General features: G+C 40.6%; 1 protein-coding gene across 1 annotated transcript in view; it reads right to left on the bottom strand.

The window, feature by feature from the left end:
• UVRAG (UV radiation resistance associated) overlaps positions 1-26369 on the bottom strand; it is a gene marked incomplete at its 5' end in the record, with an annotated part of 57466 nt that extends 31097 nt beyond the window's left edge. Inside the window, 6 exons of the mRNA XM_010159630.1 lie at positions 3800-3878; positions 21946-22111; positions 24143-24203; positions 24870-24957; positions 25194-25278; positions 26243-26369. Coding sequence (XP_010157932.1) covers positions 3800-3878; positions 21946-22111; positions 24143-24203; positions 24870-24957; positions 25194-25278; positions 26243-26369 — 606 coding nt within the window. The remainder of the gene's footprint in view (positions 1-3799; positions 3879-21945; positions 22112-24142; positions 24204-24869; positions 24958-25193; positions 25279-26242) is intronic.
• Between the last annotated feature and the right edge of the window lie 179 nt (positions 26370-26548).

Raw genomic sequence — 26548 nt, 5'->3', positions numbered from 1 at the left:
CGCTCCAAGTGGTCAATATCCTTCTGATGTTGAGGGCTCCACAGCTGGACGCAGCACTCCAGGTGGGGTCTCACCAGAGCAGAGTACAGGGGCAGAATCCCCTCCCTCGCCCTGCTGGCCACACTTCTCTGGATCCAGCCCAGGATACGGTTGGCTTTCTGGGCTGCCAGTGCACACTGCCGGCTCATGTTCAGCTTTTCATCCACCAACGAAAAGCTGAACATCAACATTCATATCAACCCTGGCTCTCCCCTACTCATGTTTCTCCTCGCTGCCAGAACTCCAGGTAATTGTGAAAGGAAAAAAAATCATCCCATATAAGATATCTGTGAAACCACAGAAGCTTATACAAATCCTTTCAAGTATTTCTTCAACTTGATACAAGTTTTTTGGGCTCATTGTTTCTCACCCACTGTGATCATGACTTCGGGTAAGGTGATGGAGAGCCAAGCTCTTCTCTTAATGCTCTGGTAGAGTCAGCACTGTTCCTCTAGACACCTCCCATCTTCCCAGAGGGAATTAAGCAGCCAATCCACATTTGTTCACAAGAGACTAATTCGCAGAACCGGTTCCTTGAATTAAGGGCAAGACCTTTGGGCCTTAAAGGGATCCCTTCAAAGGTTGTGACGGTCTATAGAAAGGAGGCAGCCGCTCACTCTCCATCCAAACGTAATTATTTTCACATATTCACATTAACTAAGCGTATCTGGACGTTTTTCTTGAAGCATCCCTAAGAGCTTCTAAAAGCTACTTGGATTCACCAGTTCAAGGCTCTAAAAGAACACACGAAGGACTGAAACAATGTCAGGTTTCTAGATCAAGTCAGCCCCTGAGTACAGAGGTTTGGAGACATATTTCTACGTGCTATCTACCTGTTCTGCTTTCACAATGGAATTTCCCCTTGGCAGAACTATAAAAAGCTGCGATATTTGACCAAGGATATCAAAACAACAGTTTATACGGACTTCAGTAACACTTTCCTGACTAAATAAGTTGTAGAAGCCTCCCAAATATGCTGATTTACTTTTATTACGTTTTTATACTCAACAGCATACAATCTCAAGCATTAACATGTGAACCACTGGTGTTGTACAAACCACTTCAAAGTTTGGCCACTGACTACTCTAGCTTGTACCACCACCAGTGACCCCATGTAAATTTGGAAAGTTTTTAATACAAATACGTACTTAAAAGTCTTAATTTACCTTTTATGGTTTTAAACACATGCCAGTGATTTGAGAAGCCTACGGCAAAGACTTGGAAGGCAACATGGGTGAGCGATCATGTGTTCAACTGTTCAGTCCTTTAGAAGCAGGACAAGAACAAACTCAGAATGAGAGATTTCAGTAGGTCCAACAGTGGTAACATCCCAGAGGAGACAAGTCAGAGAAAAAACAGGTAAACAAGAGGTGACAGTTCCTATAAGAAAAAAGCTCCTACAGGAACGGGTGCCAACCAACCCAGACTACAGGAAATGGAAAGATTACCAACTTGGGCTCAATTAAGAGTTCGTCATTTCAAATCAAGAAGGAAGTACAGAGGACTTGACTCACATAACTGAAAGTCCAGAACAGGGGGGAAAAAAAAAAAAAACACCAAAGAACATGAAAGGTTGAAAAGCAAAGCAAGTAGCATCACAACTCTTGAGTTACAGAAAGAACTAATGCATTTACACAAGTTGAGATTAAGGAAAGCATTGATTTGATAGTAATGGAGAGAGAAAGCCATCAAAGTGTTTGAAGGAAAGAGTATTTAATCTCATTCTCTCACTAGTCTTCCCTATAAAAGTCAAGTGTGAACAGCTGGCTGCCATTATTAATGCCAGCAACAAAGAGCCACAGTCTAAGCTACATTAACAGCTTGGTTAAGTGAATTTCCAAGATTAGCAGGACTTGATTAACTTCATCTTAAGATATTTTAGCTTTAAGTAATTTCAGAGCATTGGAGGTTATCTTCCAAAATACACTATGCACGGGCAAGATACCAAAAGTCTGGAAAATGGTAAATGCAATCCAAGCTTAAAAAACAAACAACGAGATGACAGAGAAGGTTTACTTCTATTTTGAGGTAGGGAATGGGGAAAAAAAGAAGAGAACTGGAAAGAAAAAACACACCAAACTACTAGAAATTAAGCATAAAAAAGAACAGATTTTTCAAGAACAAAACTGTCAGATCAATCTAATTTCAAGCCTTACAAACAGGTTAGAAACCAAAACATCATATTTCTGTTAGAATTTAAATAAATCTCTTGGCACTTTATGGGGTAATATGCTCGCAAGTATGCTGGGGAAATGGGATATTGATGAAGTATGAATGAATACAGCACAAGTAAGTACTCTTTGGGTGTAGTTAAGCAATAGTTCACTGCTGGAAACAGAAGTGCCAGTGAAGTGGGGTGCCACCTGGATCTAGGCTTTATCCCAGTTCTATTCAATATTTTAATTAGGTGACCTGGATAGAGAATAGGTTCATATATAGACAGTATAAAGCTGTGATTGAGTTCCCAACCTACTGTACTCCATCTTCTAGACTTGTCAACAAATCAGAGACATGATTTAAAAAAAGGGGCACCTAAGGTACACTCAAGGTACAGTGTGTAAAACATGACTTAAATGAGTCCTCTGCAAAATTCTGATTCGACTGTTTTGTTGCTGTGCAAGAGACCTGGGGTTGGTGGTTCCACCAAATCACAAAATTCACCTTTCTAAAGCTGTTAAGAGTACAAATCTATGGGAATGTATTGAACTGAAAGAAATGAAAAGACCTGTGAAGCATTTCTCCCATCCTAGACAATCTTTTGAAGGCAAGACTTGCACAGCTTTGGGCACTGTACTTCAAGAAAGATGTGGATTCAGATGAAAGAGACAGGAAAGCTGAGAAATTAAGAGACATCTCCCATGAGATAACGCTTTAAAAAGGAGACATTGTCTTTCAATGCATAAAACTTTGCAACGAGGAAGAGAATTAAACAGATTATTATAATAAGTGATTATGTAGTTAAACAGAAGCAAGACAGATTTGGATTAGGTGTCAGAAAAGACTACTATAATGGCCAGGGCTGCCAATCACTGGAATAGACTATTAGATCACAGTCTTTCCTTTAGGGAAAGTTATACAAACACATACCAGGGGTGTCCTAGGAGGAGCTGACCCTGCCCCAGGACCAAGCAACAGTCAAAGTGGTCTGCACTGGTCCTTTTCAGACCAGTTTTTCAAACATCTTCTGAATTCCATACCAAATGGGTTGGCAGAAGGGATTAGTATCAACTCCAATGCAAGTTTGTAAACTTTTGTAAATTATGATGTGTTTGCCTCAGCAAAGGATGATTCTTCACATACATTAAGAGGGAAGCAGTAAGGATGATGATATTTTAAAAAGTCCTCTAAAGTCATGCATTGGTAAGACCTAAGAACTTTCACCTTGTGTTTTCATATCATATGTACAGGAGTAGAATACTAATTAAAGTAGCATTTTGGAATGAGAATGACACAAATGAATCTTCAAGTATGACACAATTAAAAAAAAAAGAGAACAAGTTTACAACTTTCAAAACAGTGTGTACAGACTCACAGTATTTATCTGAAAAAGAAGATTCATTATTAGCTGGCAAGCCTTTCCTCAAGAACCACAAGAGAAAGTCTCAAGCACGAAGCAGTAAGGTAAGCAAAGACAGTGATTTGAACAACGCCTCCACTAGCTCACAAAGGTTTGCCATGGAGAACAGCATCACAAGGCAGCAGGTGCACACTCATGTCACACAAACTAGGCAGATCAGAGATAAAACCTCAGTGTACCAACCTGTGCTATATTTTTGTTGAGAAGATATACTCCATACTCAAACTGAAGCTTCTCCCCTCCTTTGGGATATAAAGGAAACCTGATGAGAAAGAAAAAAAAAAAAAAAGCATTAAGGTGAAATTATTCAGATGCTTTAATAAACTTCAAAAAGACACAGACTCCTTTTCTGAGAAGGTAAAGACTTAAAAAGCTTCCCGTGCTGACTTCTGCCAGGACCCCCCTCCACAGGGCATGCTTGTGAACCCTCTGCAATTCCAGTCAATCGGCCTTTACAAAAAACTGATGTCAAAATTCAGATAATGAATTGCATTTTCTAAAGTATTTTAGGTTTTTAAAAGATACCTTATGATTCTCCCAGAGCTGTAACATTCCTCTCACTACATGAAGCACATTTTAAGCATACAGCATACCACCAGAGCCCAAATTATTCTTTTGTATTCAGCCATTCACAGTTGATTAGCTCATTTCCAAAGAGAAATATTCTTAAGAAAGGTGTTCTCTTCTGATTGTTGTTCTGCTACTGAGAGCACACAGATCTCTTCACACACAGAAGATGCCTGCAGACTCGCTTACCACCACACCAGAACAGCACTCGGGGTGATTCCTTTCCCTTCCCCAAGCTCCACACACGCACTCAAGTCAGTTCCAACATCATAATCCATGCAAACATGATATGTTTATTTATCCAATTTAATAAAGCATTTTTCACAATTTTCAATACCTAGGTGTAGCAAAGAGTTTAAGAAAGTAGCACAGCTTCTGTCTTAACTGCTGCATGGGATCAGAGAACCAGATCTCACGTCCCTGAAGTTCTGAAACTTTAACAGTCTGCATTAAAGATATAGTTTTATACATTTGTTCTAGGAAATTTTCCTTAAGTGAAGCAGTTCTCATAAATGCTTTTAATACTTCATTTCTTAGGACTGTCTTGACTCTTCCTTACCACACCAGAGGTTATGAGGTCATCGTGGTCAATACTTCGTACAATCTAAAATTTATGTTTATGGGAACTATCCCATGAAACGAGCTTTTGCCTTTTCAAGAACTGTACGTTCTGCAGCTCCTAATCAAGATGCTGAGCGTATTATCTGCACAAACCCCACATTACATCAGAAAGCAAAGTCTCTCTCAAATATAAGATAACAAATACAGGAGATCAATATCTACTTGAAACAACACATGTTCTAGAGGGGTGATGACGCAAAGTGTATTTTATCATCAATCAGCCCCACAGAAGAGTACATCTGCACCTTTTAAGGAGAATTATATAGGGCCATTAAAGCTAAAGGTTAACAGGTCATGATCACAGCAGATCAAATATTAAGACGTCAGTTTCAAGTTTTATGCTACTTTCAAACTCACTAGGTCACTTCAAGTTGAGGAATATAAAAATCACTGTGAATAGTATACAACCAGCTCACCTTGCTTAATAGATCTATAAATCCAACTAGTTCCCCATGCAAGAAAATAAAACCTCTCAAAATGAACACACGCTACGAAAGTTCCACGACGCATTATCCTAAGTGTAAAATACAAATCAAAAAGGAATTCATCTCAATATCTACAATTACACTACCCAAATAGAGCAGGGTTTAGATGTAAGGGATACCTTTACAATTAACAGTATAAAACTCACTCAAGCTTGACAATAAAAGCACCATTAGGAACACAAGCCATGTTTCACTAAAGAGAGTATTTCATTAAGTCACTAGTAATGGGAACCACGCGTTCTATTATTAGACACAGAGCTCTTCAATACACACAGCATAGAAAAGAGGATAAAAACTGCTTTACAGTGCTCGCTACCATCTCCCACACACAGTTTCTTTTACGTGGTAGAAATTAAGCTTTTCTGTTTATCACGTTGGTCCTGCTTCTTTGCTAATATTCACATTCCAGTCCTCTCGCTTCCACTAATTAATCTTGAAAGGCTCTGAACTACATACATCCTCATGTCAGCTTTCATAACATAATCATTTACATGAAAGTCTTGAAAAATGTCAGTGGATGTCTTGGTGTATGTACATTTATGACATGGAGAAAAATATTACCAACTTTTATGTCTCTCTCCTTGTGTGTTACCTCGCTTGCCCGTTAAGCCTGGTCACAAGCAATAAAGTTAAGGAAGAGGAACTATGACATTTTATACAGTGCTTCATTGAGTATAATTGAATGCAACTTTAACTGCTGGCACCCTATGCAAAATTCTTCTTGCCTGCTTCTTCATAAAGCACGGCTGGAAGCTCAATTCTGGCACGCTGCAAAAGTCCGCTGTGTAAAGTTTTAGTTATACTTGCTCAAAAAATACATTTTTAAACCATTATTTTAGTATTTTTATAATCACGAAGCACTCAATAAAATGCAAATAGCATCCATTTGCCCATTCTACTTCAACATGGACTTTCTTTGTTTCCATTCTTGCTGGAAGTTGGGGGGTGGGGATCATTAAGCTACTTTAAAGCAGAACACAGATACTTACTCTAAGATGACAAATTAGAAGAAATACTTGTGGTATGTTTAGTGTAGAAAGAAAAAACCCAAGACACAAGTGTCTTGTGTAATCACCAGAAGACATCATCTGAGAGGATCATAGATCACAGAGTGGTTTGGGTGGGAAGGGACCTCAAAGACCATCCAGTCCCATGCCCTGCCATGGGCAGGGACACCTTCCATAGACCAGGTTGCTCCAAGCCTCATCCAGCCTGGCCTTGGACACTTCCAGGGATGGGGCATCCACCCCTGAAGTTACCAAGTAGTAGGAAACTTGTTTATAGTACACTGAAACTGAGCTCTGGTCCTTCTCAGAGCAGCCCACCTACAGGCTGTAAGGAAACCTTACCCCTACTATGCTGTCAGGCAGTAATTATGAACAAACCAGCTTCTGCTCTGTGAGTTTGAAGCGTGCCCTTGTAAAAAAGTTGATATTTATGAGTATGGAATATTACTTTTCAATAGTGTGCAGAATTCTTAAAACACAGCTCTAATACATCTTGGGTTTACTGTTGATATTCTATTTTTACATATATATAGATAGATATATAGAGAAAGAGCACACTGCTCAGCTGGCATACAGCAGTAATAATTCTACCAGTGACTCAAAGATCTTACTTCAGAGAACATTAGCTTGATGCAGGAAAAAAACACAACATTCAGTAATTTATAACAGGTTACAACAACCCCATTTTGGAGTTGTTTGTGCACCTCGTGTTTCCACTGTACTCAAGGTTATTCTTGCTTCACTTAAGACATCTCACATGTTGGCAGCGATAAGAGCCCGCGCTGCGGAAAAGCACAAGGACTAGTGATAAAGGAATAACGAGGTAGCAGGCACGTGGAAAGGCAGCTTTAGGATCTACAACAGTTGTGTCAAAGATGCTGAAATTAAACAAGCCCCACTCAGAATTCAGAAGGTGGAGAAGACTGTATAGGAGTGCTCCAACCTGCACACAAGACTGATTTTAACCAGATGGTCAGTATGTGCCTTTAGGATCTAAGATAACATAAAGAGAATTCTCAATCTTAGAAGCTTACGTTTGTTTTGGAAGTATGATGTTTTGCTTATTTGATCCTGAAGGACTGTAAGAAATGCAAAGTTTTTATTAATTTCTTTGAGCCACGTGCTCTGTTTTATAGGACTCACTGGGATACAAGGCCGATGACCAGTGTTACCCAGCTGTCCCACACTGCAGGAAGAGAGGCAAATCCATCATAAACTGTAAACCATTCACATGCGTTACATTTTTAGACACTAATCTTACCTCCCTGTTCATGGCATGTTGCTTTGGGCAGAAGCTGTATTCTTCTACCTGTGCTACCACAACGACAGAGCTACTACTTCCATCATGAACGAGAACAGTATCATGCTTACTGCCACAAAGCACACACAAGGCTTATACTAACACTAATACATTCAAGACCCAAGTTTTCTCAGTCTTAAAAAGAGGTTTTGATTGCCATCTCTCATGGGTGACAGGAAAAAAATATCGCAGAGGCAGTTACAAGGCACTTCGAATCATCTCTGGATAATTTTATATTAGCAGAGATGAGAATAGAGATGACAACTCATCTGTCTCCACCTTGCCTCCCATCTCTTCTGCTTGGAGGGTTCCCAAGAATAAGCATCTCCTCTCTACCTGCAATCTTAATTCCAACAAGTCAACATCAACTGCTTTATTTCGACCTAACCCCTATTAATTACTGCCACACTTTCTAAGCAGATCTCAGCTGCTGGATTAAAAAAAAAAAAAAAACCAAAACCCACTCCAGCTTAAACCTGGTCCAAGAAAAACTTGCATGAAAGTCAGAAGGGAGCACATTACTAACAGCTAGTCAAGAAACTCTCCTCTTCCATCTAACACATCTATAATTCAAGTCAGATTCTATTTTTAGCACAGAAATCCTATGTTTAACAAAACTAGATGCTACTATCCACAACTTTTTCCAAGAGCAGGGAGTGACAGGACAAAGGTTTAAATGGAAAGAGGGAGATTGATATGGTACATTAGGAAGGAATTCTTCCTGGAGAGGGTGGGGAGGCATTGGGACAGGTTTCCCAGAGAAGCTGTGGATGCCCCATTCCTGGAAATGTTCAAGGCCAGGCTGAATGAGGCTTGGAGCAAGCTGGTCTAGTGGAAGGTGTCCCGGCCCATGGCAGGGAGTGGGACTGGGGGGGCTTGAAGGTCCCTTCCAACCCAAACCATTCTATGATTTCATAAGCAGTTCTAAGGACAAAGAAAGGGTTTTTGTAGTACATAGGGCAACTGATTTTTAGCCTATTTACACATAAGGAGGTTTTGCTGACAGGGAATAAGTAAACAAGCATGAGCAGGTCAAGGCTTAGAGTACTGCTGATCTACATAACCAAATATATGATCTACTCATAAAAGACTCAAGCAAGACTGACAAATCAGTGTGCACTCAAGTATCACAACACAGATTAGTGCAAGCCTAAGAGGAAGAATTTCTAATTGCCTTGTAAACTACCCAGGCAAACAGGGGTGGAAAAGGAAGAAATCCCAGCTAAAAAGAGCGGGTCAGTGAAGCGTCAACATTGAGGTTATTTTACACTGTAGACTCTGTGTGAAAGTTTCTTGAGTACTAGGACTCATTAAACCCTCCCAAAAGAGTTGTGAAAAGGAAAAAGCGAGGCAAAGGTTACATGCTCTGTTCACAGAAAATGATGGGGAAAAGTAAACCCAAGCCAGCCTTTTAAATAAAAAACAGAGCTGAAAGTCCACCTCTTCTCCAAGTACAGAACCAGCACCCTACCATCAACAGCGGAATTACATTTTGAGACCTTCAGGGACGTTGCAGCTCTTCATAAATTTTAAGTTTTCAAACGGTCAGTTTGAACATTTGCATAAGAAAATACCATTCTGCTTACATTCAAGCTTACAGATACCCAACTATGCCATCAACGGGACGCAGGGAGCTGTTACTTTGAAGCCAGTCTCTCTAAGGAGAGGGTTTTTTCCCCAACATGTTCTTTAGTCAAGTAGCACACACTGTAAACATAACATGCACACAGCTATACTTCAAACTGAAATAAAAAGCAAAACTAACTTCAGTAAATCACATTTTTTAAGGTTATAAAGAATGTAGGCAGGGTACTAAATTGTCAAATCTGGTTTAAAAGTCTTTCTATAAAGAAAAGTAACGACATAAGCATTTCTAGTCAATATGGAAAATCAATGGTGGCTGGTTGTCTTCATCCCGCTCCAGCTGATTCATTAACATGCAAACAGCTAAACGAAGTACCAGTGTTAAACCAGGGCAAATTTAAATTTTCAGTTCAAGATGTATTCTGGAATGTGTTTAAACACATTTGTGTTTTGGGGACAATATAGGATGAGCAGACTGGAGTTTCAATGAACGTCTTCACCAAGTACATCTGCCTAGGGCCCTGAAGACATTTCTGCTGGAAAAAAGCTCTTAATCTATGACTTCTTGGTCTTCTTAGCCTCCTGGGCACACGCCAGCTCCTGTTCAGCCACTGTCAACCAACCCCTCAGGTCCTTTTCCGCTGGGCAGCTTTCCAGCCCCTTGTCCCCAAGCCTGGAGCGCTGCAGGGGGTTGTTGTGGCCCAAGGGCAGGACCTGGCACTTGGCCGTGTTGCCCCTCACACAGTGCCCTCGGCCCATGGATCCAGCCTGTCCAGATCCCTCTGCAGAGCCATCCTGCCCTCGGGCACATCAACACTGTCCTTGGTGAAGCCATGTTGGCTGTCACCAATCACCTCCTCATTTTCCATGTGCTTGCTGTCATGCCTGTTCCCTGGATCCTCATTCGAGCCCTTCTTGTACTGTCACACTGGCCAACCTCCAGTCAACTGGGACCTCCCCGGTTATCCAGGACTGATGATAGATGATGGCAAGTGGGTTGGTGAGCACCTCCACCAGCTCCCTCAGAACTCTCGGGTGGATCCCGTCTGGTCCCATGGTCTTGTGAATATCTAATCAGTGTAGCACGTCACTGACCTTTTCCCCTTGGGGACTTCATTCTGCTCCCTGTCCCCATCTTCCAGCTCAGGGGGTTGGGTACCTAGAGAACAACTGGTCTTACTGTTAAAAGCCTGAGGCAAAGGCAGCATTAAGTACCTCAGCCTTTTCCTCATCCTTTGTCACTCTGTCATCCAATAAAGGATGGAAATGTATTTATGGAAACATTTCTCTTCCTCAGCCTTGGTCACTATCTTTCCCCTGCATCAAATAAAGGATGGAGATTCTCTGTAGCTCTCCTTCTGTTGTTAATGCATTTACAGAAACATCTTTTTTTGTCTTTCACCGCAGGAGCCAAATTCAGTTCTGTTTGGGCTTTGACCCTTCTAATTTTCTCCTCGCAAAACCTCACAACATCCTTGTGGCCCTCCTGAGTTCCCTGCCCCTTCTTCCAGAGCTCGTAAACTCTCCTCTTTTTCCTGAGTTCCAGCCAAAGCTCACTGTTCAGCCAGGCCGGACTTCGAAACATCTTTTTTTGTCTTTCACCGCAGGAGCCAAATTCAGTTCTGTTTGGGCTTTGACCCTTCTAATTTTCTCCTCGCAAAACCTCACAACATCCTTGTGGCCCTCCTGAGTTCCCTGCCCCTTCTTCCAGAGCTCGTAAACTCTCCTCTTTTTCCTGAGTTCCAGCCAAAGCTCACTGTTCAGCCAGGCCGGACTTCTCCCTGCTGGCTTGTCTTCTGGCACATCGGGAGAACCTGCTCCTGCACCTTTAAGACTTCCTTCTTGAACAATGTCCAGCTTTCCTGGACTCCTTCGCCCTTCAGGACTGCCTCCCGAGGGACTCTCAGTCACCTAATCTGCTCTGCTGACCCCTCTTTCCTTACTTCTCTGAGAATCAAAAACTATCATTTTCATGATCGCTGTGCCAAAGACGGCCTCTAACCACCACATCACCCCCGAGTCCTCCCTGTTCACAAGCAACACCTCTAGCAGGGCACTTTCCTAGCTGGTTCCCTCACCAGATGTGTCAGGAAGGTCTCTTCCACACACTCCAAGAATCTCCGAGACTCTTTCCTCTCCACTGGATTGTATTTCCAACAGACACCTGATAAGCTAAGCTCCCCAAGAGAACAAGGGCTAACGACAGAGAGACTTCTCCCATCTCTTTCTGACTTTTGAATATATGGACTAAACCACTGGTTTTGATAAGGCAGCATGGGCAGAAAGTTTGCTACTACAGTGCCTCCAACCAGAACTGCTCACTGATAGTGATGTATTTACAACTGACTACAGAAAAGTGTCTTCTAAAGATTGCTTATGTTGCCCACAGATATTGATTCTGGAAAACTAGAGGTTTGTTTCAAAGCTAAAAATGTGATTTGCTTCATTTTGGTTGTTTAAGCATTAGATTACTCTTTGCTAAATATTCTACTATAACCACTAAGAACTCCTCTCTCTTCACTGTCCTTCTTTTTGCAGCTGTCCTTAGACAAGTACGTATCAGCCATCAAGATCACACTTAATTTTACATCCTCAGCTAATCTTTAGCTGTTTTACATGGTAACTTCAGTGTTTGATGAGCTTGCAGTAAGCCACCACAGGACTCTTGGTTCAGTCAGATGGTAACCATTAGGAAAAGCTGAAAGAATCCTTATTCCATACATTTATTTCAGACCTCAAATATCTCTTATGAATTCAAGTCCAGATACATTTACTGTTGTGTTCTGTGATTTATGAACTCCTCTGTATCCAGAAAAATCACATATGTACCAATATATTGGTGGCCAATTTTTATTGTCTATAACCGCCTCTCTTTAATACAAACTATTTTTAAAGCTTAAGAAATTGCTTCAGTTTTAACTGCTTTCACCTGCTTCTACTTTCATATTACACCATATGTTTTAGATGTTTTATTCTCTCTTCTGTTCAGAGTTCTGCCATATCCCAAATTACATTAAAGTCTCAAAGTTTAATCTCCACTTCAGAAAGCTCTTTAGGGAAGAAGTCAGTAAAATAATGATTTTTCACACATCACATCTAACTGTTTTCCACAGGCTGAAGCGTGGCACAATTTAAATAGCATATTGCATCCCATTTAACAAAGGTGGGTAAAACTCCAAATCTAGTTTGGAATTGTGTTAGATAACCTTAATTTTCAAAGCGATGCAAAAGCTCAAGCACCGCTAATATTTGTAGCTTTGCAAGTTAAATTATGTTTAAAGAACACTTATTTATCCATCAGTTAACTGCAGATCATAAGCTTGATCCACTGACTAAATTAAGTCGATGCCACTATCTTAGAGGTATTTAAGAGATGTGGATGAGGTGCTGAGGGGCATGGTTTAGTGGTGGGATTAGCAGTGTTGGATTAATGGACTTGATGATCTTAAATGCCTTTTCCAACCTAAATGATCCTATGATTCTTTTTTCACATCACCATAACTGCTGTACCTTTGATTGCTTCCTGCCCAACTTGCATCCACCCCATTTGTCAGAGAACAAACTTGACATGCCTTTTTCCTTAACTTCTCATTTCCAAGGACAGTAAGCAGAGTGGCTGCAGGGAGATGACTATAGAGCAGACTTGGCAGAATGCATCTGAAACCCAATTATTCACTATTATACAGATAAAGAACTGATAGAATTACACTAATTGGTGTGACAGCAACATAATGCAGCAATCTAGGGAACAACTATGCCTCACACAACACTATTAAGAAATAAGGCAGTTTAGAAAATGATGAATTTCAAGCCTAAGCCCATGGACAGGACACCCTACAGAACTAAACAGCTCAAGCCAGATAAGATACTGATCCGAAAAAGTCACAACTTCTTGCTGGATATGACTGATGTATGAGGAGTGTACAAGAACACAGTTTAAATATTTACCGAAGTTTGAGCTATTTCAATCTCACTCTCTTCTGGGGGACTGCAACAGGGGTAGGCAGGGGAGGAAGGAGCTAGTGTTTTCCCTCCAAGCCAACCACATCCTGTTTGCTCACTGTAAAGGAATGCTGTACCCAGAGGAAAAAACTTGTGTTATTTAAAGGTGTTGGGGTTTTCTGAACCACAAGAAAGCAAACTTCTCCACCGGGGAAGTCGTGAGGCACTGGCACAGGTTGCTCAGAGAAGCTGTGGATGCCCCATCCCTGGAAGTGACCAAGGTCAGGCTGGATGAGGCTTGGAGCAACCTGGTCTACGGAAGGTGTCCCCGCGCATGGCAGGGGTTGGGACTGGGTGGGCTTTAAGGCCCCTTCCAACCTAAGCCATTCTGTAACAAGTGAGAAGGACTACCACTGCCCAGCCAGCTCCCATGAAATCCCTATTCCCCAGGACACTTTAAATCCAGTATTAGGAAATGTAGCTGCTAAAGTGGCACAGGCACCAAAATACCCAGTACTCCACCAGAAGACCAAGGCACAAGAAGCTTTGGCTGCACAGCTTCCAAACCTGTTTCTTTCTCAGATAAGCTGCCCCATGGTTTTATCAGTTTCAGAGCAGAGACTAGCACTGATCTTAAGCAGCAGACCCAAGCTTGTCGGAGCGCGTGTTGGACAACAAGTAAAATGCAACAGTACGAAACTGCCTTCAGCACCAGACTTCACAATTACAGAGATGCAACACAGGACACTTCAGATCCTGTTTAGATCTAGCTACCAGTTGATGGTGGAGGCCACAAACTGACCTTAGGGTGACTACTAGCCTACCAGGAACAGCTAACTAGTCTGCCAACAATCTGCGTGACTGGTGAAGTTTTAAACGAAACAGTAAGATCTCCACCTGGTGAGCAAAGCTGAAATCAAATGAGAAGGCAGAAAAAAGGATTACAAGTGTACGCTTTGCTTTGTTAGCAATGAGATTAAGACATGAATATGTATCACAAATCACAAGTGAATTCAGATTTGATTACTATATGGCTTTTAGTTTCTACTTGAGAGAAAAAGCTGTACTTGTAAAACAAACCTGATGACAAAAATACAGACTGCCAAGGGAAAAAAAAAAAGGCATATCCTCATTCAAGGTTTACACAATGCAAAGATAATTCGTTTACTGGGAAAGGAAAACATATTGGCAGTTTAACTTTATGAAACGTATTTTCGACATGCCTATCGGAATAGCTCAACAAGAAGATAATCGAAAGCAGAAGCACTGCCATCTTTCTATTAAGAAGTGTAACTGCTGTGACCTTGCTCTTGGAGAGCGTACAACAGCTTCAATATGTGAAGGCTGTGTCCAGGAAAAGAAAGCAGAGACCCAGATTATGAAAGCTGGGTAGGTCATGATAAGACAGTCACCAATTTATACAAAAAGGTATCATTCTACTAGTTCAGCAAATAACGCCTGCAAATGCCTCAAAACCACAGCTAGCAACCCACAGACCAAGTGACACTGATGGCTTCTTGTAGACTGTGCATTTCCGTGACATATTTCATCCTGAATTCAGGCTTGCCTCATACAAGCCGTGATGGATATCCCGATGCAAGGGCTATCTGTAAGGACAGAGCAGACAACCTTGCTATCGGAACTTTAAATCTCCTTGCCACTGAAGGATCATTTTTAACTAGAGGACACTTTATACAGGTCAAGTCCCCTCTTACTGAAAAATGAAGTAATGTTTTGAAAAATAATCTCATCAGGAGTATAGTGTTCCAGTGGGAGTAAATTAAGACTAGTATGTCTTCACAGAAACATTTCTCAGCTGTAGATGTCTGGGGTCAGCGGTCCCATCTATCGCAGTAAACAAAATCTGCTTTCTCAGACTGGGCAGGAGCATGTAAAAAAAGCTTCTAGTTCTCAGAAACAGTATTAACGGTATCTAAATTTATTACACATCGCCCGATCTAATTCTTAATCTGCAGAGTATTATTTGCTGACCCAATGAAGGCAAAAGCATTATTCTGGTGATCAAGAATAAAATGACCCTGGATTCTAGCTAAATATCCTCAAGAATGTGGAACGTAAAAGTACAGTTCAAGAGAAGTTCATGGCAAAAAGCATTCTTTGAGCAATATAGTTGAACACTTAACACACACTCCATCTACCACAAAGAATCAACTTTGCTTTGACAGCTATTAGATTTCTCAACAAACCATCTAGCTCCATCTGACTGAAGTGCCAAGATTTCTTCCCAAAGCTGCCATTTTATTATCCCAGCCGAAGGACCAAATATGATTAAAGCCTTCTCGATTGAGTTGTCAGTGAAAAGTTATTCTTCACTCACTTGTGTCACGATTTTTCAGACCGCTTCGTTGCAAGTGGCTTCTCTGCTGCCAGGCACAGAGCAACCACCACCTTCGGTTCTGGGAAGTCTACTAGAGCTGAAACTCCCATCTTCTCCTTCAGTGAGGACCACTTTTAGGCTTATTCGACCAGTGGTTTCCAAGTGCTCCAAAATTATCTCTACGCAACCCAGCCTGTCACACTTAGAAAATTTGAAAGACAACGCATTTTGTTGAGAAAGGTGATTTGGAAACAAGTCTTTTAGCAGAAGATATAGATATAGATCTATAGATATAGAAGATACAGAACTGGTTTTGATATAGAATCACGGAATGGTTTAGGTTGGAAGGGCCCTTAAAGACCCCCCAGTCCCACCCCCTGCCATGGGCAGGGACACCTTCCACTAGACCAGATTGCTCCAAGCCTCATCCAGCCTGGCCTTGAACACTTCCAGGGATGGGGCATCCACAGCTTCTCTGGGCAACCTGTCCCAGTGCTTTGCTTTCCTCACAGGCCTGAGAAGAAAAGCTTTTTACATCAGAACTCGGATTGCGTGACTTAATACTGTGTGACCCACACACAGTATAAGGGGAGTTTTCTTTTTCAGTGCAAGTGAGCATGTCTAAAACACAACACCAACGTATCGAATTAACTGCTCGAACGTGTGTAGATTAAAAGTACATCTGGCCCAACTACTCTTAACTTTTCCACTTCTCTGAAATTTGGCTCTCTAAACTAATTAAAAGCATCCCAAACTGGCACAGACCAACTTACAGCTTGGAATTCAAGACTCAGTCAACAAGCCATGCAGATACACTGACATTCACCACAACCAGCACTGCAGCCCTTTGGCCCTGCACCTGCTTTAGCTCCACAGAAGCCGTATAGGGACAAACTCACTCATGGCTTTACATCCTTAAGGAATCCACAACCATTCTGAGGATCCAACAAGGGTATCTGTGTTTCATGCTTGATACGCTTTTCAGTTGCCACAAGATTGTCTCATCCCAGTGAAAGATGGCCTCGTTTTTATTATTCTTATCTTGTCACTTCCCCCATGGGCACCCACAGAATTCATTACATCTAGTTTTGCTGCAGTGCCTCCATAATGTAAGAGCTTGGATGCACTCAGTCTTTGTTTCCAGGTGAAGTCTGATGCCAGCAGATCTTCAGAACCCTAGCTCAGAACAGCTACTTCTACAACATCTACCTAAATTAAACATTAAGACCAAAAAATTACCAGTTATTACAATCTTCTGGCATGCCCAAAGTTTGCAATAACGATGAGGCTGAGCTCCAGAAAAAGACAATTTTGAGGTATAACCCCCACATCACAGAAATAGTTTCTAGACATAGTTTCCAGAAAATTACTTCAGGATCAAAGCTATCACTTTTAGCTGCAAACACAGTATACATTTTGATCCCATTTTCTACGAGAACACAGTACAGCAACCAATAGACATTTCCTAGTGACAACAGAAGGTATTCAGGCAGGACAAGTAGCAGCATTAGTTACAAAACCAAGTAGAACAGAGGTCTTTCCAACTAGGCATGTCAGGGAACCAATCATGAAATGACCTACCATTGCTACTAATGCCATTCCCACTCTCACTCTGCAGTGATTTCTTCAGGAACGAAAAATGCAAATAGCTTCACAGATTTATTTCAAAACTTATACTGTTGCTCAATACTATTACTTTATATAGAAATTAAAGCAGCTAAAACTATTTGTCCAGAGGGGAAAAAAATAAATTATTTTCAATATTAGTTCTTCTGAAGCTTGATTTCAGTCCCAAGACAGAGCTCTGGCAATCAAAGTGGTCTAGTCCAATTCCTCACACGTCCCTGATACCTAAGCCACAGGGAAACGGCAGCATGCGCAACTTCACAACTCCTTATGCCATTCCACACAACTCTCTGGATCCTGAGGTACATCAAAAAAAAAACCAAACTCATTAAACTTAACTGCAAGGAGGTCGGATGCCTTTGAATGCAGATGTCAGACTGCATCACAGCTGTCTGTGTATCCTTCAGCCTGCTGGGGATGTACTTCTCAAGCAGAGTGGAGGAAAAGACCTTAAAACTTCCTATAAGCTACAAAATGCCAAGGAAAGCTTTACAGAAGTTTACTGTTAGGTCAGTTAGTGCCAAATATTCCTGCAAAGAATACACCAGACTAGATCACCCATCTTCCATGACTGTCTAAGGTCTGAGTGTTGGGTATTTTATTATTTAATTTTATTTTTAAACTTTATATACATTGACCTTTATAGCATTAAGTGGCAACAAGTTCAATATTTAAACATACAACATGAAAAACTAACACTTCTTTGAGATAGACAACTCTGCAATGCCTGTATGTGCTCCAGTAGCTATGCTGGAAAACTAGAGTGTTCTTTTTGCCTTTTAAATACAAAAGCTTTTTTAGATCATGTATTCCACCCTTCATTTTTTTCCTGTAACCTGTAACACGACTTTGAGGTGGTTACTTTCTCAGTACTGCTCGTTTTCTAATTCACCCTTAACACATTCTGGTCGGAAAGTGGTGTAGCACGAGCCAGAACAGACTGCATATACTACAGGATTTCTCTTTATTTCTACAGTCAAACAGTGTTCACAGAACTATTGTTTGAAGCTATTCTAATTTCCAAATTACCTAGCAGAACAGTAAGAGTTCTTGAAAACCTTTTAAAAGACACTGTGCAAATAAGAATGCAAAAATACAATAGAAATAATTTCTCTGAATGTGAATTTCACTTGCCCAGACAAGCCAGGGTACCAGGAAGGTGAGTAAACTCCAAAGAACGTGATTTTGCACAGGGGAATATACCTACTTCCAAGCTGTCTAATGTGATTTGATTAAATAAGTATTTTATTCTTAAATATTCAACTGGCAGGTTGGGGAAGTGCCGTGTGAAGTTTCAGTTACAGAAAGTAGCAACCAAGCACAGCTTTGAGACAACAGAGATGCCAAGACACCCAAGCAGACTGCCTAAGTGTGCTTTACTGTACTTGCTTTAACACTAACGAGGAGACTGACAATACAGTTTCAAAAGATTCCCTATCTTCCAGCCAGCAAATTGCAGGCATTTACTTTGAGATGTTTAGCTTGCATTGGCATTAAAAGAACAGAACGCAAAACCATAGAAAATAGATACTACAATGACAGCAGAAACACCAACACAGGCAACTTCACAGTCTGTCTCGCTCCAGACATAACACTGCTTAGTTTGCCCTAAACTGGAAGCTGTTCCTCATTTAAAAATCTGGGAGCAGACTAACAGAAGCATTAAACGCAGGGCTTGACAGACAGTGTCAGAATTTATCGTAAATAGTTTAATCTCTGCATTCTTACTATGTTTACGAGGAAGTGATGAAGTGCTGTTTCAGTTCCCCAAGAACAGTGCCAAGGAATTTAGGTGGTTTATTCAGCAAGCATGTTTGTCACTGCAGAGGGGAACATGCTGTTGACCTGAGTAGCTTAAATTTCAGAGTTCTCTATCTATAATTTGCTCTGAAATCTTCCAGACTCTGGAACTTCTGAGGAATGGTACTCTTCCTACATATTTGATGCACTCTGGAGATGCTGAAACGGACCACCGAAGTGCCTTAATGAGGTATTCAGTGAGAATTACATTCTTGCCTTAGCTTTCCAATTCAGAATGTCACAAAAGCAGATTTATGGGAGAAAACTTGCAGCCTTTTAGTAGTACCAAAACGATTTTGCGGAATACAAGAAGGGAACAGTTACTGAATAGATTTATAAACACTATCACCTCTACAATTACAAAGTTGACCCTATACTGTATGCCACTGGTGGGTATTGTGTATCTCACAGAATGGTCAGGGTTGGAAGGGACCTCCGGAGATCATCTAGTCCAATCTCCCTGCCACAGCAGGATCCCCTAGAGTAGATCACACAGGAACAGATCCAGGCGGCTTTGGAAGGTCTCCAGGGAAGGAGACTCCACCACCTCCATGGGCAGCCTGTTCAGTGCTCTGTCACCCTCACAGGGAAGAAGGGTTTCCTCATGGTCAGGTTGAACCTTCTGCTTCCTAGTTTATGGCCACTGCCCCTCATCCTGTCACTGGGCACCACTGAGAAGAGCCTAGACCCATCCTCTTGACAGCTGCCCTTTAGATATTTATAAGCATTTATAAGCTTTATCTCCTCCTACCTTCAGTAATGTGGCCAGACACATGAGCCAAGTTCTCACCACATCCTCCTCCTCCTTCAGTACACTCAAGTTCCAACATAACAGTAACTACAACAGATCAAACTGAACACTCCTACAAGCACCTTGAGATATAGTGACCTGGATTGTCCAAGTAAACAAATCTGAAGGGGATAAAGTATTTCCCAAACGTAACTTACATTCTGAAAGCTCTCAAAATATTTAACCAGCTTATTATAAGGGCTTTAAAAAGCTGGTAAAGGAACTTGAAAGTGAAGTAACACATTTATACAGTATCACATTAAAAACAAACACGTGTACTTATGAAATTGCTTTCCGGTGAAAACATGAGCTATTCCCCCAGTGCACATTTTTTAGAAGCTCTTAATATGTATCTCAGGGCAATCCCTGCAGACCAAGAAAAAAAAATACAAAGCCAAGCAAAATGTTTAACCTAGTCAATAACCATGATGTTCTGTGCTATAATAAAGATTGAGTAGAGAGAAAACCTCACTGTAATTGCTCAACAGTTTATATTGGAGTTTGAAAAGCTGCTAAAGGACAGGTCATCTAAATAAAGAAATGTGGTAATGCATGTTAATTTCTATGTTAAATTCAGTTAGGAGCAGGTGAGAAACACGAGCTATTAGCTGAGAAAGAAAACTGCAAGTTAAGACATTTGAGGTTTTCTATAGCAACCAAATTCCTCAGAGAATTGGCAGGATTGACTCTCCAATAGCTGGGAAGAGAAGACCTCAGGCAGGAGCTAATCCTAAAAAAACCTTGCAGAACACAGGTAAATGGCCCAACGGGGATTCATATACTTAGCTAAACTTTATCCTTTACAGAAATCTATTGTGAAATAAAGTATCAAGTCATGAGGGTTTGGAAGGCCATGGCCTGGAGGACTAAACCTTCCAATCTGTCTCAGACAACAGGAAATTGGTTTAATCTTCACACACCCACACACAGGCAGTTCTACTCCTCAGAAATTTGTTTTCCAGATATAAATTTCTAGTTTGCTACCCTTCTGAAAGTGATGTACAGGAAGGAGTATGATCATATGCTTAGAGAACTAAACCAGATTAATGATCTATTAAGTTACCCAGGAAGTATTTGGACAAGCTATTAAAACAGTATCAAAATTAATTTGCAGGGAATAACTACTCTAGTCATATTTCATTGTGTCAAAACAGGAAGACCTCAGTGAGTTTAACTCTTAAGGCAAGTTACCTCTGCTGTCCTGGCAAAAACCACTGAGCTTCAGAAAGAAACCAGACACTTCCAAGCATCCCAGTCCTCAAGTATGCACAATAAGACGCTTCCATCCTGATTTGGACTCTTAGGAATTAGTGTTAAAATATTCAAAGAATTTATATTTAGCTAATTCTTTGATACCTTAAGTCCAAAGAAAAGAGGTTTACTGACAGGTTTTGTGTCAAGACAGACAGCTACTTTCCACAGATTCATTTCTCCTCAGTCATTTCCTTTGCTCCCTTTTCAAACCCTGCATATGGAAAACCAAAGCTTATGGCCATCCATACATGCACGGGATCAGAGCGGAGCAGCTGGCCTCTCACAGCTGGTCAGTGCTGCATTCTTTTGAGTGCTGTGGCTGCAGGCTACAAAGTGAAGCTTAACCAATAATTGCCACTATTTTCATATTAGAACACACAGGTGCAAAGACAGTGGGGGAAAATAGGCAAAACGCAGGGGAAGGCATTCGGAAAGTGGATTTAAGGACAGCAAAATAGCTTTTAGTAGCACAATAACAACAACAGTGTAGCTGCATATTGAATGACAATGATTACAGACCAGATGAAAACCTCTTCATTGAATATTCAATTGATTTATACTAGATAACAGCTTACAGTGCTCTCTTTCAATTGGTTAAAATCCTCTGCATTAAAGCAAGCTATTTATTTTCTCACGTTTATCAATTCCACTACTGGCAGTAACTTCTCAGCAAGGCTACACTTGATATCCAGTTTATTGTCACAGCCAGTAGCAAAATACGAAGGCAGATTATCCAAATCAGCAGCCAAAACTTACCTATAAGACACTATTTAATTTTTTTTCTATCATTATTAGGTGCCTAACCAATGCTATATGCCTGTCAACAGACCCAGAATGACAAAACTGGAGTCATTACTCTGTTAGATCACAGAATTCCAACAGGAGAAACTCAAACAGTGGCCACTGAAACCAGTAATAACTTCAAACTCTGTGCCCACTTGAGACTACCCGAAACTGTTCCATTTTTTTCCGTTGTTGTGAAGAAAGTACATAAGCATATTTACAACATACTTACTCTCGCTCTTTCTCCGTTAGCTTGTCGTTGATATTATCTTTGATCGTAGACCGGGAGCCCTTGTGAATTATGGGATACCTGAGTGGCACTTGTAAGAAGTAGGATATCATTGAAACCAAGTGAGCCGTGTAGCCCAGGGCAACAGCAATGCTTCCATCATCTTTTGCTGTAACAAAAAGATTCCATTATTTCATCAACTGCATCTCATAGCAGGCTCAGCACAAGCTCATCCTCCTTACTCAGAATTATATAATTAACGAAGCTATCAGAAGTTAGAACGTAAGAAGAGGTGCAGGTCTGGAACAAATTTAAGCTGCTTTACAACTGCTTGCAGTTCACAGTTCTTTTGTGAAAGGGTAATGCAGAGTGCACGATGGTTTGTTCTCCTTCCAATTTTACATTTTCAAAGCTAAAAGTTACTCTTCTCAACATGTGGCTGGGTGGGGGAGGGTAAAAAGAAAAAAAAGAAAAAGGGGAAAAGTGAAACAAAATTCCCAAGACAAAATTCGAGTCTTAAACTTTCTTCATTTCTCTAGATGTAGCTGACACGTATGACCGGGGTCAGGGAAAAGCTGCATTCCTCCATAACTTTACTCATTAGCAGAGAGACACTGACCCCAGGGTATGAACTCTGTTCTCTGCCAATAACTGGAAGAACTCAGATTAACCCGTTGTTTTAAAGTACCATTTTCAATTTGACATTTAAGGTTTCAACCTTAAAGCTTCACCTGCCTGTCTTGTGAGTCAAATTACATTCTTCAGCCATGTAAGGGCTTTTCCTTTCTGTCTTGCTCTATTTTTCTTCTTCGTAAGTGAACACACCAATACAAAGGAGATGACAGAGTCATCCCTTCTGAGGCACTAGGGAGTCCCAGGAAATAACTAAACAGAGGATGTTCTAAGGAAGCTTATCATGATGTTCAACGACAACTATGAAATCATACCGAGCTCTATTAGAACACAACATTTTAGACCCCTTTCAAAAAGGGTTTTGTAAAAAGCGGTCAACATTTGCAGCAAAACTGGCTTTTTAGGGAATACAAGTTTTGTGATCCTTCAGATGCCTGATTTTTTGTTAAATATTATTAACTACTAAGAGTCTGAAATAAGATGCATGTCCGAGCTGTTTTTTCAAATTTAACTCATATTTCACTAAATTTGAATGCTTAGTAATTCTTCATAGTAATACAATTTTTCTGATATTCTTTGATAAAGACTTAATAATTTTTACGTGAGGATTTAATGCCAGTAAACTGAAAATGGGCCAAAAGATGCAATCCACCAATTTCTGCAGAATTACCAAACCGAGTTCATTACCACATTTAGTGCAATCAGGAAAACAGAGCAATAGTCTGCTTTTTGTCATACTGACAATTTGTTTTCCATATTCTTCTTCCATTATTCTAGCATCCAATACACACATCGTTAGCACACGTTACTAACTATGGGATGGCTTTAAAGAGTTATGCTGCTGACTGAGGGTTCTACCCAAGAAACCACATGCCTTAAGTACTGGGGAGTGAGAGATTCTCAAGAGGATCTTAAAGAAGTTCCAGTTGATGCCAAACATTGGGAGATGAATACACGCTTCTGCAATACGATGACTGTAGACAGGTAAGGTAGAGGCTGACTTGTAAAATACTTCTATACTATGAGGCAGCTTTAAATTCTTATTTATGCAAGATATTTATTGGTAAGTTCACTGGAAACTACAGCAAACTGAATGGGGATTTGTGCACATTGCCCCATCAAGATTTATGGGCTGAAAGTAGCCACCACGGAATTTTAGGTGAGAACACAAATATTTTCCAGAATCACTGTGTTTGGAAGGCACCTCTGGAAACTGTGTAGTCCCAGTGCCCTGCTCAGAGCAGGGTCAGCTACAGCAAGTTGCCCAAGGCTGTGTTCAGCTGTGTTTTGAGCACCCCCAGGGACAGAGACTCCACAGCTTCTCTGGGTAACCTGCTGCAGCGTTTCAGTACTGCTTTTTAGAATACAGAGGTACTTTTCTAAGAGTCAACAGTAACTTCCTTTGTACTAACTAGGAAATAGGAATAAACAATGTATAAGCTTTCCTCTGGTCTGGACCTTTCCAGTCAGAAAATTGGATCCTAAGCCATTACTATCAGTCCACTTGATTTTATGAAGTTTAGAAGCAGCGTCAACTGTAACAACTAAATTAAGAATATCCAGCTACCTTGAAAGTCTTCAGAATTAGGAAGCTTGACTCCACAAACAAAGTAATCCTTTTGATCATTCTGTAAGTTAAAAAATCAAGAATGGAAAGTGAGAATGGAACAATATCATCCAGTAAACAGAAACCTGCACAAAATCCAATGACAACAAAGCGTTTTTGCAAAGAAAAATCACAGCATCATGGAATGGTTTGGGTTGGACGTGACCTTAAAGATCATCTAGTTCCAACCCCCCTGCCATGGGCAGGGACACCTTCCACTGAATATTCAATGAAACTCAGACTGACTTTGAAATAGTGTTGAAGTCCACACTTCATATAATTTAGAAATATCTGCAACCTTTTTAAAGAGGGAAGAGATTCCTTTTAATTCATTAAATAAAATGTTTTGGAGCTCAATACTTTGACATCGGTTTATGTGCACTGTGCTAATGTTCAGCTAGCCTACTTCAGGGTTACTTGATATAATCATAAACAAAATGGGAGAATCCATTAAGGAAGAGCTACAGCTATTCTACTTTTATAGCAGAGATTATTTGAGAGATGCTGGCATAAAGTCCTCTCCCCACAAAGTTTACAATCTAAGGACCAAATCCAACAAAAAGCTGGAAAAAATCAGCATGAGTGAAGAGCAAGTCTCATCACAAATAAAACGCAGTATTTGCTCAAAGTGCAATAAATAGGAAGTTCATTTCACATCAAGCAGATGTTGAGAATGTTAAAAACGTACCAGATCAATAGGGTAGATATAGGATAGCTCTGACAGCAATTGCTTGCATCGAATAGTCTGCTGGGCATTTGTCTTCAGAAACAGTTCTCTTTGGGGAGAGAGATCCCAAAACCATTAGTTTCTTCAAAAGATTTAAGTTAAGGTATCAAGCCCTTCTGCATCTTCCCAAGTATCACCTTGCCTCCCCCCAAAAAACAGGCAATTCCACAAAGATAACTTAAAGTTAGCTTTGTCTTCTGTAGTTATCTCGAGTCCCACTTCAAATGTCCTGCCCTCAAGTCTGTATTTCCTTCCCAAATGCAGAAAAAGCATAGGTCCTCTTACCTCTTAGCAGTGCATTCCTTTCTTAATTCATGCAAGGATTCGTTATGTTCTTGAAGTTTCTGGTATTCAGCCTCAAATGCATTTCCTAAACAACATGAGGAATCAGGAGAAAGAGTACCAAGTATTTTCTTAATTATCTGAAGTTATAGAAGTAGATATTGACATAAATGTTTGCAATAATCCTTCATTTACTCTTAGATATCCATTTTCCATGTTTTGCTGCCAAAGTGGGGAACAACAGTGCTGAAGGAACAGAAGTCTTCATACACCATACACCATTCACCAGCTGAATTCACCCAATGAAACCTCTTTCTCCTTTAACACCTGCCCCCTCATGTCTGCAGCAGTGGAGTAATTCAGTTAAGGTACCCCAATACTTGCATAGCCAGAAATCAAGTAAATGGCAAAAACCTTATTTTTAGTAGTGGCTATTTTAGACTCAACTAGATTTTACGCATAAAAAGCAGTCCTGCAACAAGACCAAACATCCATGTAGGTTGGTCCCTGGCGAAGTCCAAAGAGACAGCGACACAGGTTTTACTATATGACCCCTTCCCAGCAACACAAAATACCATGAATACTTGACATTTCCCCTTTCACTTATGTAAAAAGCTATTACGAGGTATTTTTGTCTTCTAACAAAGCGAGATTCTAATCACAGGCAGGACAACATCCCTCATGACATTATAATGTGGCAGCATCAACCCCCTATTTACTGCATTACAAAACAGCTCTTCTGATTTTCTCATACACTTTTAATTAAGCACAGATTTAATATCGTTTTAGAGCAGTATCATATTAAGAAATTATTTAGTGACAGGATACCAGAAACTGCTGTCCAGAATTCAGTACAACACAGATGCTGAAGAGATTATACCTGGCTGCACACTTCAGATGAAGAGAAACACAAGCACATCGGAGCATGCCCCCTATTCCCCTCCCCATCCCCCCCAAAAAAAACCCCAAACCAGCACCTTCATTTTGATAAGACTCTTCTGACCCGTGGATTATGAATATCTGAATCAAAGCAGTAACATTTTTACACTTACCTCTATCATGCAAAGTACTTTTTTGCTTATGCAACAAGGCTACTTCTTGACCAAGGGCCTTCTTCTGCCTCTCCAGTTCATTACGTAGCACCAGGATCTTCAACTGTAAACATTCACTCTCCTTTTTCTATTAGGCAAAAAAGAGGGTTTTTTTTAAAAAAAAAAAAAAATACATTTCTTCCACACACACTGTTCCACAAAAGGGGTGATAGAAGGGAAAACCATGACTAGACTGGTGTCTGCTAGACGGCTGAGCTCACAGATTACCAAGGCAATAGAATTGTAGAATGGTGTGGGTTGGAAGGG

Source organism: Eurypyga helias, unplaced genomic scaffold, assembly GCF_000690775.1.
Source record: "Eurypyga helias isolate BGI_N326 unplaced genomic scaffold, ASM69077v1 scaffold2489, whole genome shotgun sequence".
NCBI classification, from domain to species: Eukaryota; Metazoa; Chordata; class Aves; order Eurypygiformes; family Eurypygidae; genus Eurypyga; species Eurypyga helias.
Note: the sequence above shows the minus strand (reverse complement) of the source record. Positions and strands in the feature narration are given on the sequence as shown.